Source organism: Chlamydotis macqueenii, unplaced genomic scaffold (genome assembly GCF_036417535.1).
Source record: "Chlamydotis macqueenii isolate bChlMac1 unplaced genomic scaffold, bChlMac1.mat HAP1_SCAFFOLD_185, whole genome shotgun sequence".
Classification (NCBI taxonomy): domain Eukaryota; kingdom Metazoa; phylum Chordata; class Aves; order Otidiformes; family Otididae; genus Chlamydotis; species Chlamydotis macqueenii.
Window position 1 is genome coordinate 115,867 of NW_028239077.1, and position 14,586 is coordinate 130,452.

General features: G+C 66.5%; 1 protein-coding gene across 1 annotated transcript; it reads right to left on the reverse strand.

The window, feature by feature from the left end:
- Nucleotides 1-83: 83 nt before the first annotated feature.
- PSMC4 (proteasome 26S subunit, ATPase 4) lies at nucleotides 84-9,180 on the reverse strand. The gene is given in 12 exon segments (XM_086771682.1): nucleotides 84-225; nucleotides 480-535; nucleotides 3,507-3,675; nucleotides 3,777-3,853; nucleotides 4,700-4,867; nucleotides 5,373-5,391; nucleotides 5,393-5,467; nucleotides 5,558-5,667; nucleotides 7,500-7,646; nucleotides 8,256-8,442; nucleotides 8,528-8,626; nucleotides 9,121-9,180. Coding segments are annotated over 12 exon segments (1,257 nt in total). The 5' UTR covers nucleotides 9,157-9,180; the 3' UTR covers nucleotides 84-111.
- Between the last annotated feature and the right edge of the window lie 5,406 nt (nucleotides 9,181-14,586).

Genomic DNA, 14,586 nt, shown 5'->3' on the forward strand with positions numbered 1-14,586 from the left:
CCAAAGCTGTCCCCACGTTCTCCCACGCAGACGGGGGGCAGGCAGTGGGGGCGCTGAGGTTTATTTTGGGGTGGGGGTGGTGACAAGGGTGTCCCCAAGGTCCCCGAGGCGTCACTTGTAGAACTCGTGCTCCTGCTCGTCCTTCTTGATGACCGTCTTGTAGGCCTTCTCGAAGTCCTTGGCCAAGACGATGTAGCGGTTCTCCCGCACGGCCAGCATGCCGCCCTGGGGACGAGCCACCGCCCCCCCACCGCGCGCGGTCACCCCCCTGCCACCGCGGGGACGGGCCACCACGCGTCACCTCCCGCCACCACGCCCCGCGTCACCTCCCGCCACCGCCGGGTCAGCCCCGCGACCACCTGGGCCCCGGCGTGGTGGGACACGGGACCTCCTCGGTCACCTCGTTACCCGCCCACCCCGCCGTGAGGGACACGGCGCTCGTCACCTCTGTCACCTCCTCGTCACCCCGCGTCACCCACCTCCTGGCAGATGGAGTTGATGTCGGCCCCCGAGATCTTGTCCGGCCGCGCCACATCTGGGACAGGGTGAAGGAAACAGCCTCTCCTCCACGCGCCCTCCCCCGGCCCCCGTGAGGTCCCCAACCCCGCCATCTCCCAGGGTTCCTGGTGTCCCCAACCCCGCCATCTCCCAGGGTTCCTGATGTCCCCAACCCCGCCATCTCCCAGGGTTCCTGATGTCCCCAGCCCTGCCATCTCCCCAGGGTTCCTGATGTCCCCAGCCCCGCCATCTCCCCAGGGTTCCTGATGTCCCCAGCCCCGCCATCTCCCCAGGGTTCCTGATGTCCCCAGCCCTGCCATCTCCCAGGGTTCCTGATGTCCCCGCGGTGTCCCCAGCCCTGCCATCTCCCAGGGTTCCTGATGTCCCTGCGGTGTCCCCAGCCCTGCCATCTCCGTAGGGTTCCTGATGTCCCCGCGGTGTCCCCAGCCCTGCCATCTCCCAGGGTTCCTGATGTCCCTGCGGTGTCCCCAGCCCTGCCGTCTCCCAGGGTTCCTGATGTCCCTGCGGTGTCCCCAGCCCTGCCGTCTCCCAGGGTTCCTGATGTCCCTGCGGTGTCCCCAGCCCTGCCATCTCCGTAGGGTTCCTGATGTCCCCGCGGTGTCCCCAGCCCTGCCATCTCCGTAGGGTTCCTGATGTCCCTGCGGTGTCCCCAGCCCTGCCATCTCCCAGGGTTCCTGATGTCCCCGCGGTGTCCCCAGCCCTGCCATCTCCGTAGGGTTCCTGATGTCCCCGCGGTGTCCCCAGCCCTGCCATCTCCCAGGGTTCCTGATGTCCCCGCGGTGTCCCCAGCCCTGCCATCTCCCAGGGTTCCTGATGTCCCTGCGGTGTCCCCAGCCCTGCCATCTCCCAGGGTTCCTGATGTCCCTGCGGTGTCCCCAGCCCTGCCGTCTCCCAGGGTTCCTGATGTCCCCGCGGTGTCCCCAGCCCTGCCGTCTCCCAGGGTTCCTGATGTCCCCGCGGTGTCCCCAGCCCTGCCGTCTCCCAGGGTTCCTGATGTCCCCGCGGTGTCCCCAGCCCTGCCATCTCCCAGGGTTCCTGATGTCCCTGCGGTGTCCCCAGCCCTGCCGTCTCCCAGGGTTCCTGATGTCCCCGCGGTGTCCCCAGCCCTGCCGTCTCCCAGGGTTCCTGATGTCCCTGCGGTGTCCCCAGCCCTGCCGTCTCCCAGGGTTCCTGATGTCCCTGCGGTGTCCCCAGCCCTGCCATCTCCCAGGGTTCCTGATGTCCCTGCGGTGTCCCCAGCCCTGCCATCTCCGTAGGGTTCCTGATGTCCCTGCGGTGTCCCCAGCCCTGCCATCTCCGTAGGGTTCCTGATGTCCCCGCAGTGTCCCCAGCCCTGCCATCTCCCAGGGTTCCTGATGTCCCCGCGGTGTCCCCAGCCCTGCCATCTCCGTAGGGTTCCTGATGTCCCCGCGGTGTCCCCAGCCCTGCCATCTCCGTAGGGTTCCTGATGTCCCCGCGGTGTCCCCAGCCCTGCCATCTCCCAGGGTTCCTGATGTCCCCGCGGTGTCCCCAGCCCTGCCATCTCCCAGGGTTCCTGATGTCCCCGCGGTGTCCCCAGCCCTGCCGTCTCCCAGGGTTCCTGATGTCCCCGCGGTGTCCCCAGCCCTGCCATCTCCCAGGGTTCCTGATGTCCCCGCGGTGTCCCCAGCCCTGCCGTCTCCCAGGGTTCCTGATGTCCCCGCGGTGTCCCCAGCCCTGCCGTCTCCCAGGGTTCCTGATGTCCCCGCGGTGTCCCCAGCCCTGCCGTCTCCCAGGGTTCCTGATGTCCCCGCGGTGTCCCCAGCCCTGCCGTCTCCCAGGGTTCCTGATGTCCCCGCGGTGTCCCCAGCCCTGCCATCTCCCAGGGTTCCTGATGTCCCCGCGGTGTCCCCAGCCCTGCCATCTCCGTAGGGTTCCTGATGTCCCTGCGGTGTCCCCAGCCCTGCCATCTCCGTAGGGTTCCTGATGTCCCCGCGGTGTCCTCAGCACTGCCATCTCCCAGGGTTCCTGATGTCCCCGCGGTGTCCCCAGCCCTGCCATCTCCGTAGGGTTCCTGATGTCCCCATGGTGTCCTCAGCCCTGCCATCTCCGTAGGGTTCCTGATGTCCCCGCGGTGTCCCCAGCCCTGCCGTCTCCCAGGGTTCCTGATGTCCCCGCGGTGTCCCCAGCCCTGCCATCTCCCAGGGTTCCTGATGTCCCCGCGGTGTCCCCAGCCCTGCCATCTCCCAGGGTTCCTGATGTCCCTGCGGTGTCCCCAGCCCTGCCATCTCCCAGGGTTCCTGATGTCCCCGCGGTGTCCCCAGCCCTGCCGTCTCCCAGGGTTCCTGATGTCCCCGCGGTGTCCCCAGCCCTGCCGTCTCCCAGGGTTCCTGATGTCCCCGCGGTGTCCCCAGCCCTGCCATCTCCGTAGGGTTCCTGATGTCCCCGCGGTGTCCTCAGCACTGCCATCTCCCAGGGTTCCTGATGTCCCCGCGGTGTCCCCAGCCCTGCCATCTCCGTAGGGTTCCTGATGTCCCCATGGTGTCCTCAGCCCTGCCATCTCCCAGGGTTCCTGATGTCCCCGCGGTGTCCCCAGCCCTGCCGTCTCCCAGGGTTCCTGATGTCCCCGCGGTGTCCCCAGCCCTGCCGTCTCCCAGGGTTCCTGATGTCCCCATGGTGTCCTCAGCCCTGCCATCTCCCAGGGTTCCTGATGTCCCCGCGGTGTCCCCAGCCCTGCCATCTCCCCAGGGTTCCTGATGTCCCCAACTCTGCCATCTCCCAGGGTTCCTGATGTCCCCATGGTGTCCTCAGCCCTGCCATCTCCGTAGGGTTCCTGATGTCCCTGCGGTGTCCCCAGCCCTGCCATCTCCTCAGGGTTCCTGATGTCCTCCCAGTGTCCCCACCCCCCGAGGCCACCCCAGGGAGGGCGGTGTCCCAGCCGGGCGGTGGCTCCTACTTCTGGTGGGGTTCACCAACCACCCCGCTGTCCCCTCCACCAACCGGCGGCGTCCCTCCGTGTCCCCAGATACAGTCCTCCAGGTCCACCTCCTCGGAGAGGTTCATCTTGCCAGTGATGGTGGAGAAGATGAGACGTTTCTGGCGGCGGTCGGGCAACGGGAACTCGATTTTCCGGTCCAGGCGGCCGGGACGCAGAAGGGCCGGGTCCAGGGTGTCGGCCCGGTTCGTTGCCATGATCACCTTGGGGTGGGGGGGTGGGGGGGCACGTGTGTCACCACGCGTGTGTCACCACCACCATGCGGCACCCCCCAGGACCCCTGCAGCACCCGCGGGACCCTCACCTTGACGTTGACGTTCTGGTCAAAGCCGTCCATCTGGTTGAGGAGCTCCAGAAGGATGCGCTGAACTTCCCGGTCGGCTGGGGAAGGGTGGGGGGTGTTCGGGGGGGGACTGACACCCAAGGGACCTCCCAACCCCAGCCCCACGGACCACCAAGGGGTCCCAGAACCCCACCGTGGGGTTCTCCAGAAGGTTCCCGCCCCCCAACCCAAGCTCCACGGACCACCAAGGGGTCCCAGAACCCCACCGTGGGGTTCTCCAGAAGGTTCCCGCCCCCAACCCAAGCCCCACGGACCACCAAGGGGTCCCAGAACCCCACCGTGGGGTTCTCCAGAAGGTTCCCGCCCCCCAACCCAAGCCCCACAGACCACCAAGGGGTCCCAGAACCCCACCGTGGGGTTCTCCAGAAGGTTCCCGCCCCCCAACCCAAGCTCCACGGACCACCAAGGGGTCCCAGAACCCCACCATGGGGTTCTCCAGAAGGTTCCCGCCCCCAACCCAAGCCCCACGGACCACCAAGGGGTCCCAGAACCCCACCGTGGGGTTCTCCAGAAGGTTCCCGCCCCCCAACCCAAGCCCCACAGACCACCAAGGGGTCCCAGAACCCCACCGTGGGGTTCTCCAGAAGGTTCCTGCCCCCCAACCCAAGCTCCACGGACCACCAAGGGGTCCCAGAACCCCACCGTGGGGTTCTCCAGAAGGTTCCCGCACCCCAACCCCAGCCCCACGGACCACCAAGGGATCCCAGAACCCCACCGTGGGGTTCTCCAGAAGGTTCCCACCCCCCAACCCAAGCTCCACGGACCACCAAGGGGTCCCAGAACCCCACCGTGGGGTTCTCCAGAAGGTTCCTGCCTCCCAAACCCCCACGGACCACCACCAAGGGGTCCCAGAACCCCACCACGGGGTCCCCGCGTCCGCTCACCCCCGGTCTGGGCATCGAAGCGCTTGGTGGCGATGGCGTCGATCTCATCGATGAAGATGATGGCGGGGGCGTTCTCCTTGGCCAGGCGGAAGACGTCGCGCACCATGCGGGGACCCTCCCCCAGGTACTTCTGCACGAACTCCGAGCCCACCACTCGGATGAAGGCGGCTGGGGGCACCCGCGGGCCGTTGGGTCCGGGTTGGGAGGCGGGGGGGTGCCCCAAGGACCACCCCCAGACCTCCCTTGGGCCACCAGCATCCCACGGAGCACACCAGCACCCTGGGGTGTCCTCAGCACCGCAACGGACCCACCAGCACCCCGAGGTTCTCCCAAAGCCCTCGAGGAACCCACCAGCACCCCGAGGTTCTCCCAAAGCCCTCGAGGAACCCACCAGCACCCCGAGGAACCCACCAACACCCCGAGGTTCTCCCAAAGCCCTCGAGGAACCCACCAGCACCCCAAGGTTCTCCCAAAACCCTCGAGGAACCCACCAGCACCCTGAAGTTCTCCCAAAACCCTTGAAGAACCCACCAGCACCCCGAGGTTCGCCCAAAACCTTAGAGGAACCCACCAGCACCCTAGGGTGCCGCAGCCACCTCAAGAACTCCACCAGCGCCCCGAGGTGCCCCCCTCCGCCCACCACAGGTGCCCCCAGCACCCCGAGGTGCCCCACCCGTGGTGTGGTGCGCCACCCGCCTTGGCCAACATGGTCTTGCCGCAGCCGGGAGGTCCGTACATGAGGACGCCCCGCGGGGGGTCGATGCCGATCTGGGTGGGGACGGAGAAGACCCAGAGGTGACGTCACGGGGCCACCGCGGGTCCCCCCGCCCCCACCCTAGGGTGCCACACGGCCAGTACCTGCTTGTAGAGCTCGAAGTGGGTAAGGGGCAGCTCCACGGCCTCCCGCACCTCCTGCTTCTGGATGTCCATGCCACCGATGTCGGCGTACATCACGTCCGGCTTTTGGTCTGCAAAGCGGGGGGCGGTCATCAGCGGGGCACCCGCCGGGGCCACCGCGGCGACCAGGGAGGCCTCGGAGGGGGCTTGAGGGGCAACCCAGGCCACCAGAGAACAGCCCCAACCCCAGCAGGTCGCTCCAGACCTCATCCAAGCGACGATTGGGTCGCTCCAAGGATGGAGACCCCGCCACCCGTCAAGGTCTCGGTCGCCGCTCCATCCAAAGACAAGAGATCCCTACCGCGTCCTCATCCCAAAACATCTCCAACCGCAGCAGATCGTTTCAGAACGCGTCCAGGAAACAGCTGGGTGGCTCCAAGGGTAGAGACCCACCACCCCCAACCGCGTTTCCATCCTTACGTAACAACAATTCCTGGTCCAACTTCTCCAAAACATCTCCAGCCCCAGAACATCGCCTCAGACCTCACCCGAGCGACAGCTGGGAGGCTCCAAGGATGGAGACCCACCACCCCCAACCGCGTTTCCATCCTTACGTAACATCCAAGTTCTTCTCCAAAACATCTCCAGCCCCAGAACATCGCCTCAGACCTCACCCGAGCGACAGCTGGGAGGCTCCGAGGATGGAGACCCACCACCCCCAACCGCGTTTCCATCCTTACGTAACATCCAAGCTCTTCTCCAAAACATCTCCAGCCCCAGAACATCGCCTCAGACCTCACCCGAGCGACAGCTGGGAGGCTCCGAGGATGGAGACCCACCACCCCCAACCGCGTTTCCATCCTTACGTAACATCCAAGCTCTTCTCCAAAACATCTCCAGCCCCCAGAACATCGCCTCAGACCTCACCCGAGCGACAGCTGGGAGGCTCCAAGGATGGAGACCCACCACCCCCAACCGCGTTTCCATCCTTACGTAACATCCAAGCTCTTCTCCAAAACATCTCCAGCCCCAGAACATCGCCTCAGACCTCACCCGAGTGACAGCTGGGAACTCCGAGGATGGAGACCCACCACCCCCAACCGCGTTTCCAACATCACGTGACAATTCCTGCTCCAACTTCTCCAAAACATCTGCCGTCCCAGTAGATCACTTCAGACCTCGTCCAGGCGACAGGTGCCTAGCTCCAAGGATGGAGATCCACCACTCCATCCACCTTTCCATCCTTACGTGACAAGGACAGGAGAGTCTCGGTCCAACTTTCTGCCCAAAACATCTCCAACCCCAGCAGAACTCCTCCAAATGATGGTTGGGTAGCTCCAAGGATGGAGACTCACCACCCACCGAGATCTTGGTCACTGCATGGTGCTCTCGGGACGAGGACAGGAGATTCCCATGGTGACCTTTTCCCCAAAACATCTCCAACCCCAGGAGGTTGCTTCAGCCTTCGTCCGGGCGATGGCTGATGGCTCCAAAGATGGAGACCCACCCCTCTGGGTGGACCCGGACCACTTGGAACTGTTACGGCTGGAAGGGACCTTCAAAGGCCACCCAGTCCAACCCCCCGCAAGGAGCAGGGACATCTCCAACGGGGACATCAGAGCCCCGGCCAACCTGGCCCTGAACGTTTCCAGGGATGGAAACCGCTTCCCATAGTTCTCCACCATCCACGTCCGCTTCCAAGAGACCCAACCCGCGCTGCCGTGGCATCTCCACCACCTGGTGGAACCCAGGAACCTGCTGAGAACCTTCTCGGTCCCACCACCGCCAGTGTCGCGAAGACACGTCACCCAACACCAAGCCCTACAACGCGTGTCCCGTTCCTGGTCGCCACCCGGACCAGCTCGTCCTGCTCTCCACCCACCGGGTCCTGCTCTGGAGATCCGGACCACCGACATCTCCACCACCTGGTGGAACCCAGGAACCTGCCGAGTCGGCGGCCCACCTGACGTGAGCATCATGATGCTGCTGTCGGCCTCGGGCGGGAGAACGTCCACCAGCGCGTTGCTGTGCTTGTGCAGGGCCACCGAGGCGTTGGGCTTCAGCAGCTCCCGGTCGATGGTGCTCAGGATGCGCACGTAGTAGTTGGAGCCTGCAGGAGAACCAGGACAGGCTGTCCCCCCAGCGCCGCCCCCGCCGGGGTTGTCCCCAAGCCACCGCGTCCCCTTGATAGCCATCCCCCAGCCTTCTGTGTCCATCCCCACGTCCCCACCACCCTGTGGCTGCCCCACAACCACCCGCAAGCCTCCTACACCCATCTCCACCACCTCTTCTGCCCCTCGTGGCCACCTCCAACCTTCCGTGTCCATCCCCACGTCCTCACCACCTTCCGTGTCCATCCCCACGTCCTCACCACCTCACGCTCAACCCCAACCCTCCACGTCCATCTCCGCCTCTCCGTGACCTCTTTGGCCCCCCGTGGCCACCTCCAACCTTCCGTGTCCATCCCCACGTCCTCACCACCTCACGCTCAACCCCAACCCTCCACGTCCATCTCCGCCTCTCCGTGACCTCTTTGGCCCCCCGTGGCCACCTCCAACCTTCCGTGTCCATCCCCACGTCCCCGTCACCCTGCAACCACCCCCAACCCTCCGCGTCCATCCCCACACCCTGACCGCGTCTGACCTCCCCTCACCTCCACCTCCGGCCACCCGCGTCCACCCCCCAAGCGCTGTCCCCCAGCCCGCCCCACCCCGCTGACCGGTGGTGGAGCCCACGATGGCGGTGTTCTGGTCGACGGCCTCCAGGAACTGCCCGATGACCAAGGGGATGCTCTGGATGCGCTTCACCTCCTCCTGGGCGTGGAGGAACTCCTTCTTCAGGTTCTTCTGCTCGTCCTTGATGTACTCCTCCTGCACCTCCAGGAACTCCAGCTCCTGCTGCAGCTTCTGCTGGGACGCTCGGAGGTCACGGCGGGGCGGGGGGGGGTCCTGCTTGCCCCCCACGCCCCCCAAAATCTGCCCGCCCCCACACCTTGTAGCGGCTGTAGAGGTCCTCCAGGTCCTCGGGCTCCGGCACCAGGAAGGACAGAGCGGTGGGAGGGCGGTGGGCGGCCAGCGCCGGCCCCTCATCCTGGGGGGGGCACCCAGAGATTGGGGGGTGGGCGGGTGGGTGGGGGGGTGGGGGGCACCCGGGGGAGGGCAGAGGTGGGTGAGAGGGGGCACCCAGAGACTGGGGGGGGGGCGGACCCGGGGGAGGGAAGAGGGGGCACCCAGAGATTGGGGGGTGGGCGGGTGGGGGGTGGGGGGCACCCGGGGGAGGGCAGAGGTGGGTGAGAGGGGGCACCCAGAGATTTGGGGGGCACCCAGAGATTTGGGGGGCACCCAGAGAGAGATCTGGGGTAGGGGAGCTTGGGCAAGGGAGGGGCACGCAGGAACGGGGGAGCACCCGCAGATTCGGGGGGGCACCCAAAGATTTAAAGGGGCCGTACGGATAAGGGGGTGGGGGGGCACCCAGAGAGATTTGGGGGGACACCTAGGTAAAGGAGGGAGCACCCCGAGATCGGGGGGCACCCAGGGATGGGAGGGGCATCCCTGGGTGTGTGCGGCCCCCCCTGCCCCCCAAACCTGAGCCTTCTCCCCCAGCAGCCCCAGCTCCTCCATCGTCACTGCGCTCGGCGGGAAATGGCGGAGAACCGGAAGTCCCGCCCCCCTCGCCCAACCGCGCGCTCCGGCGTCAAGGGACGGCGCCCCCTGCTGGCCGGAGGCCGCGCCCCGCGGAACGACCGCCCCAGTGCTCCCAGTGCCGCCCCAGTGCTCCCAGTACGGGTCCCTGCCTCCACTGACTGCTCCCAGTGCCGCCCCAGTGCTCCCAGTGCCGCCCCAGTGCTCCCAGTACGGGTCCTTGCCTCCCCTGACTGCTCCCAGTGCCGCCCCAGTGCTCCCAGTACAGGTCCTTGCCTCCCCTGGCTGCTCCCAGAACCGCCCCAGTGCTCCCAGTACGGGTCCTTGCCTCCCCTGACTGCTCCCAGTGCTGCCCCAGTGCTCCCAGTACGGCTCCTTGCCTCCCCTGACTGCTCCCCGTGCCATCCCAGTACTCCCAGTACGGCTCCTTGCCTCCCCTGACTGCTCCCAGTGCCATCCCAGTGCTCCCAGTGCCGCCCCAGTGCTCCCAGTACGGGTCCTTGCCTCCCCTGACTGCTCCCAGTGCTGCCCCAGTGCTCCCAGTGCCGCCCCAGTGCTCCCAGTACGGGTCCTTGCCTCCCCTGGCTGCTCCCAGAACCGCCCCAGTGCTCCCAGTGCCATCCCAGTGCTCCCAGTACGGGTCCTTGCCTCCCCTGACTGCTCCCAGTGCCATCCCAGTGCTCCCAGTACGGGTCCTTGCCTCCCCTGGCTGCTCCCAGAACCGCCCCAGTGCTCCCAGTGCCATCCCAGTGCTCCCAGTACGGCTCCTTGCCTCCTCTGACTACTCCCAGTGCCGTCCCAGTGCTCCCAGTATGGGTCCTTGCCTCCCCTGACTGCTCCCAGTGCCGTCCCAGTGCTCCCAGTACGGCTCCTTGCTTCGCCTGACTGCTCCCAGTGCAGTCCCAGTGCTCCCAGTACGGGTCCCTGCCTCCCCTGACTGCTCCCAGTGCAGTCCCAGTGCTCCCAGTACGGGTCCCTGCCTCCCCTGACTGCTCCCAGTGCCGTCCCAGTGCTCCCAGTGCCACCCCAGTGCTCCCAGTACAGGTCATTGCCTCCCCTGACAGATCCCAGTGCCGTCCCAGTGGCCCCAGTACGGGTCCTTGCCTCCCCTGACTGCTCCCAGTGCCATCCCAGTGCTCCCAGTACGGGTCCTTGCCTCCCCTGACTGCTCCCAGTGCCGCCCCAGTGCTCCCAGTACGGGTCCTTGCCTCCCCTGACTACTCCCAGTGCCGTCCCAGTGCTCCCAGTGCCGCCCCAGTGCTCCCAGTACGGGTCCTTGCCTCCCCTGACTGCTCCCAGTGCCGCCCCAGTGCTCCCAGTGCCGTCCCAGTGCTCCCAGTACGGGTCCTTGCCTCCCCTGACTGCTACCAGTGCCGCCCCAGTGCTCCCAGTACGGGTCCTTGCCTCCCCTGACTACTCCCAGTGGCACCCCAGTGCTCCCAGTGCTGCCCCAGTGCTCCCAGTGCTGTCCCAGTGCTCCCACTGCCGCCCCAGTGCTCCCAGTACGGGTCCTTGCCTCCCCTGACTGCTCCCAGTGCTGCCCCAGTGCTCCCAGTATCGGTCCTTGCCTCCCCTGACTGCTCCCAGTGCCGCCCCAGTGCTCCCAGTACAGGTCCTTGCCTCCCCTGACTGCTCCCAGTGCCACCCCAGTGCTCCCAGTACGGGTCCTTGCCTCCCCTGACTGCTCCCAGTGCCGTCCCAGTGCTCCCAGTGCCGCCCCAGTGCTCCCAGTACGGGTCCTTGCCTCCCCTGACTGCTCCCAGTGCCACCCCAGTGCTCCCAGTACGGGTCCTTGCCTCCCCTGACTGCTCCCAGTGCTGCCCCAGTGCTCCCAGTGCCATCCCAGTGCTCCCAGTACGGGTCCTTGCCTCCACTGACTGCTCCCAGTGCCGCCCCAGTGCTCCCAGTACGGCTCCTTGCCTCCCCTGACTGCTCCCAGTGCCCTCCCAGTGCTCCCAGTACGGGTCCTTGCCTCCCCTGACTGCTCCCAGTGCCGCCCCAGTGCTCCCAGTATAGGTCCTTGCCTCCCCTGACTGCTCCCAGTGCCGTCCCAGTGCTCCCAGTACGGCTCCTTGCCTCCCCTGACTGCTCCCAGTGGCACCCCAGTGCTCCCAGTGCCGCCCCAGTGCTCCCAGTACGGGTCCTTGCCTCCCCTGACTGCTCCCAGTGCCGTCCCAGTGTTCCCAGTACGGGTCCTTGCCTCCCCTGACTGCTTCCAGTGCCGTCCCAGTGCTCCCAGTACGGGTCCTTGCCTCCCCTGACTGCTTCCAGTGCCGTCCCAGTGCTCCCAGTGCCATCCCAGTGGCCCCAGTACGGGTCCTTGCCTCCCCTGACTGCTCCCAGTGCCGCCCCAGTGCTCCCAGTGCCGCCCCAGTGCTCCCAGTACGGGTCCTTGCCTCCCCTGACTGCTCTCAGTGCCATCCCAGTGCTCCCAGTGCCGCCCCAGTGCTCCCAGTACGGCTCCTTGCCTCCCCTGACTGCTCCCAGTGCCGCCCCAGTGCTCCCAGTACAGCTCCTTGCGTCCCCTGACTACTCCCAGTGCCGTCCCAGTGTGGCTCCCAGTTTCCTCCCAGAATTCCCAGTCCTGCCCCAGTGCCACTTCTTGGCTCCCAGTACAGGTCCCTGGCTCCTCCCAGTGCTCCCAGTACGACTCTCTGCCTACCCTAGTGCTCCCAGTACCCTCCCAGTACGACTCTCTACCTACCCCAGTGCTCCCAGTGCTGCTCCTTGACTCCCCCAGTGCTCCCAGTTGCCGCGAAGTTTCTCTCAGTTCCCTCCAGTGCAGCTCCCGGTCCCCCCCAGTGCTCCCAGTTACACCCCAGTGCTCCCAGTTCCGCTCCCTGGCTCCCCCCAGTGCCGTTCACCGCCTCACCCAGTGCTCCCAGTTCCCCCCCAGTGCTCCCAGTGTGGCTCTGTGCCTCCCCCAGTGCTCCCAGTATCACTTCAATGCTCCCAGTACCACTCCCTGGCTCCCCCCAGTTTCCAGTGTCACACCAGCATTCCCAGTGCTCCCAGTGCAGCCCATTGCCTCCTCCCAGTGCCATCCCACTGCTTCCAGTGTGGAATCAACTCCTCCCAGTATGGCTCCAGTGCTCCCAGTTTGGCTCCCCAGCTCCCCCAGTGCCACACCTTGCCTCCTGCTATGGGTTCCTGGCTCCCCCCAGTGCTCCCAGTGCCATCCCAGTGCTCCCAGTGTCACTCCAACACTCCCACTACCTATCGCTGGCCACTCCCAGTATCCCCCAGTGCTCCCAGTGCAATTCCATGGTGGCTCACTGGCTCCCCCTAGCGCCTCCCCCAGTGCTCCCAGTTCCCCCCAAGTTCCTCCCAGTTCCCTCCAGCCTCCCAGCACAGCTCCCAGTCCTCTCCCAGTACTCCCAGTAAGGGTTCCTGGTGCCTCCCAGCACAGCTCCCAGTTCCCCACCAGTGCTGCTCTGTGCCTCTCCCGGTACAGATCTGTTGCTTCCCCAGTGCTCCCAGTTCCCCCCCAGTGCTCCCAGTGTGGCTCGGTGCCTCTCCCGGTACAGATCTGTTGCTTCCCCAGTGCTCCCAGTTGCCCTCCAGTACCGCACCAGTGCTCCCAGTGCCACTCTCTGCCTCCCCCAGTGCCTCCAGTATCACACCAGTGCTTCCAGTGCAGCTCTCTGCCTACACCAGTGCTCCCAGTGCCGCTCCCTGGCTCCCCCAGTGCTCCCAGTTCCCCCCCAAGTTCCTCCCAGTTCCTTCCAGTGCTCCCAGTGTGGAACTCCAGCTCCTCCCAGTGCGGCTGCTTGGCTCCCCCAGTGCTCCCAGTGCACCTCCATGCCTCCCCCCGTGTTCCCAGTGTGGCTGACTGGCTCCCCCCAGTGCTGCTCCAGTGCTCCCAGTATCCCACCAGTGCTCAACATGCGGAACCCTGGCTCCTCCCAGTATCACACCAGTGCTCCCAGTGCCGCTCCCCGCCTTCCCCCAGTGCTCCCAGTTCCCCTCCAGTGCTCCCAGTTCCCCTCCAGTGCAGCTCCTTGCCTCCTCCCAGTGCCCCCGGTGTCATCCCAGTGCTCCCAGTGTGGAACCCCAACTCCCCCCAGTGCTCCCAGTTCCTCACCAGTTCCTCCCAGTTCCCTCCAGTGCTCCCAGCGCAGCTCCCAGTCCCCTCTCAGCACTCCCAGTGCTTCTCCCAGTGCAGCCCCAGTTCTCCCAGTGCAGAACTCAAACTCCCTCCGGTTTTCCCAGATGCCTTCCAGCACTCCCAGTGCTGCTTTCAGTCCCCTCCCAGTTCTTCCCAATTCCCTCCCCAGTATTCCCAGTTCCCTTCAGCACTCCCAGTATCCCCCTTTAGTGTTCCCAGTTCCTCCCAGCGCTCCCAGTTCAGCCCACAGTTCCCCTCCCAGCACTCCCAGTTCCCCTCCCAGCACTCCCAATACCCCCTCCACTGCTCCCAGTTCCCCTCCCAGCACTCCCAGTTCCCTGCCCAGCACTCCCAATACCCCCCTCCACTGCTCCCAGTTCCCCTCCCAGCACTCCCAGTTCCCCTCCCAGCACTCCCAGTTCCCTGCCCAGCACTCCCAATATCCCCCTCCCAGCACTCCCAGTTCCCCCCTCCACTGCTCCCAGTCCCCTGCCCAGCACTCCCAGTCCCCTCCACTGCTCCCAGTTCCCCTCCCAGCACTCCCAGTTCCCTGCCCAGCACTCCCAGTTCCCCTCCACTGCTCCCAGGTCCCTCTTAATTCCGCCCCAGCGCTCCCAATCCCCTCCCAGTACCCCCCAGTGCTCCCAGTCCGCTGCCGGCGACCCCAGCTCCACGCCCCCGCCGCCCGCCTAGCGCGGGAACGCCGCCGCCGCGCATGCGCAGTCAGGCCGAGCGGGAAAACGGCCGCTGGCGCCGGGACCCCGACCGGTTCCGCGAGCGGGGGGCGTGACCGAGCGGGGGGACGGGCTCGGGGGGGGCGGGGGCGGGGGGGGGCACACGCGTGTTCACGCGTGTTCATGCGTGTCTGTGTGTCTTCCCACAGGTGTGTGGCTCCCCGACAGCAGCACCGGCCTGGCCCCCCCGCACCACGGCCCAGCCCCCCCCCCCAGTGTCCCCCCAAGCTCCATGATCACCTTGTCAGGGGGTCCGGTGCCCCCCAAACGCCGCGGTCACCCCATCGGGGGCTCTCCGCTGACACCCCTCATGGCTGGGGGGGGCTCCATCAATGCCCCCTAAACCCCACGGTTACCCCCTCGAGGGGCTCAGTGCCCCCCCAGGCCCCACGGTCACCTCGTCGGGGGGCTCCACTGACACCCCCCACAGCCGGGGGCGGGGGGGGGGAGGCTCCTGCGGTGATGCCACCGCTGCCGTTCCCCTCCGTTTATTGGGGGGGGCGGCTCCCCGATGGCCCCCCCGAAGCAAAGCAAGAGGGGAAGCAGCCTCCTGGCCCCCTTCCTCAC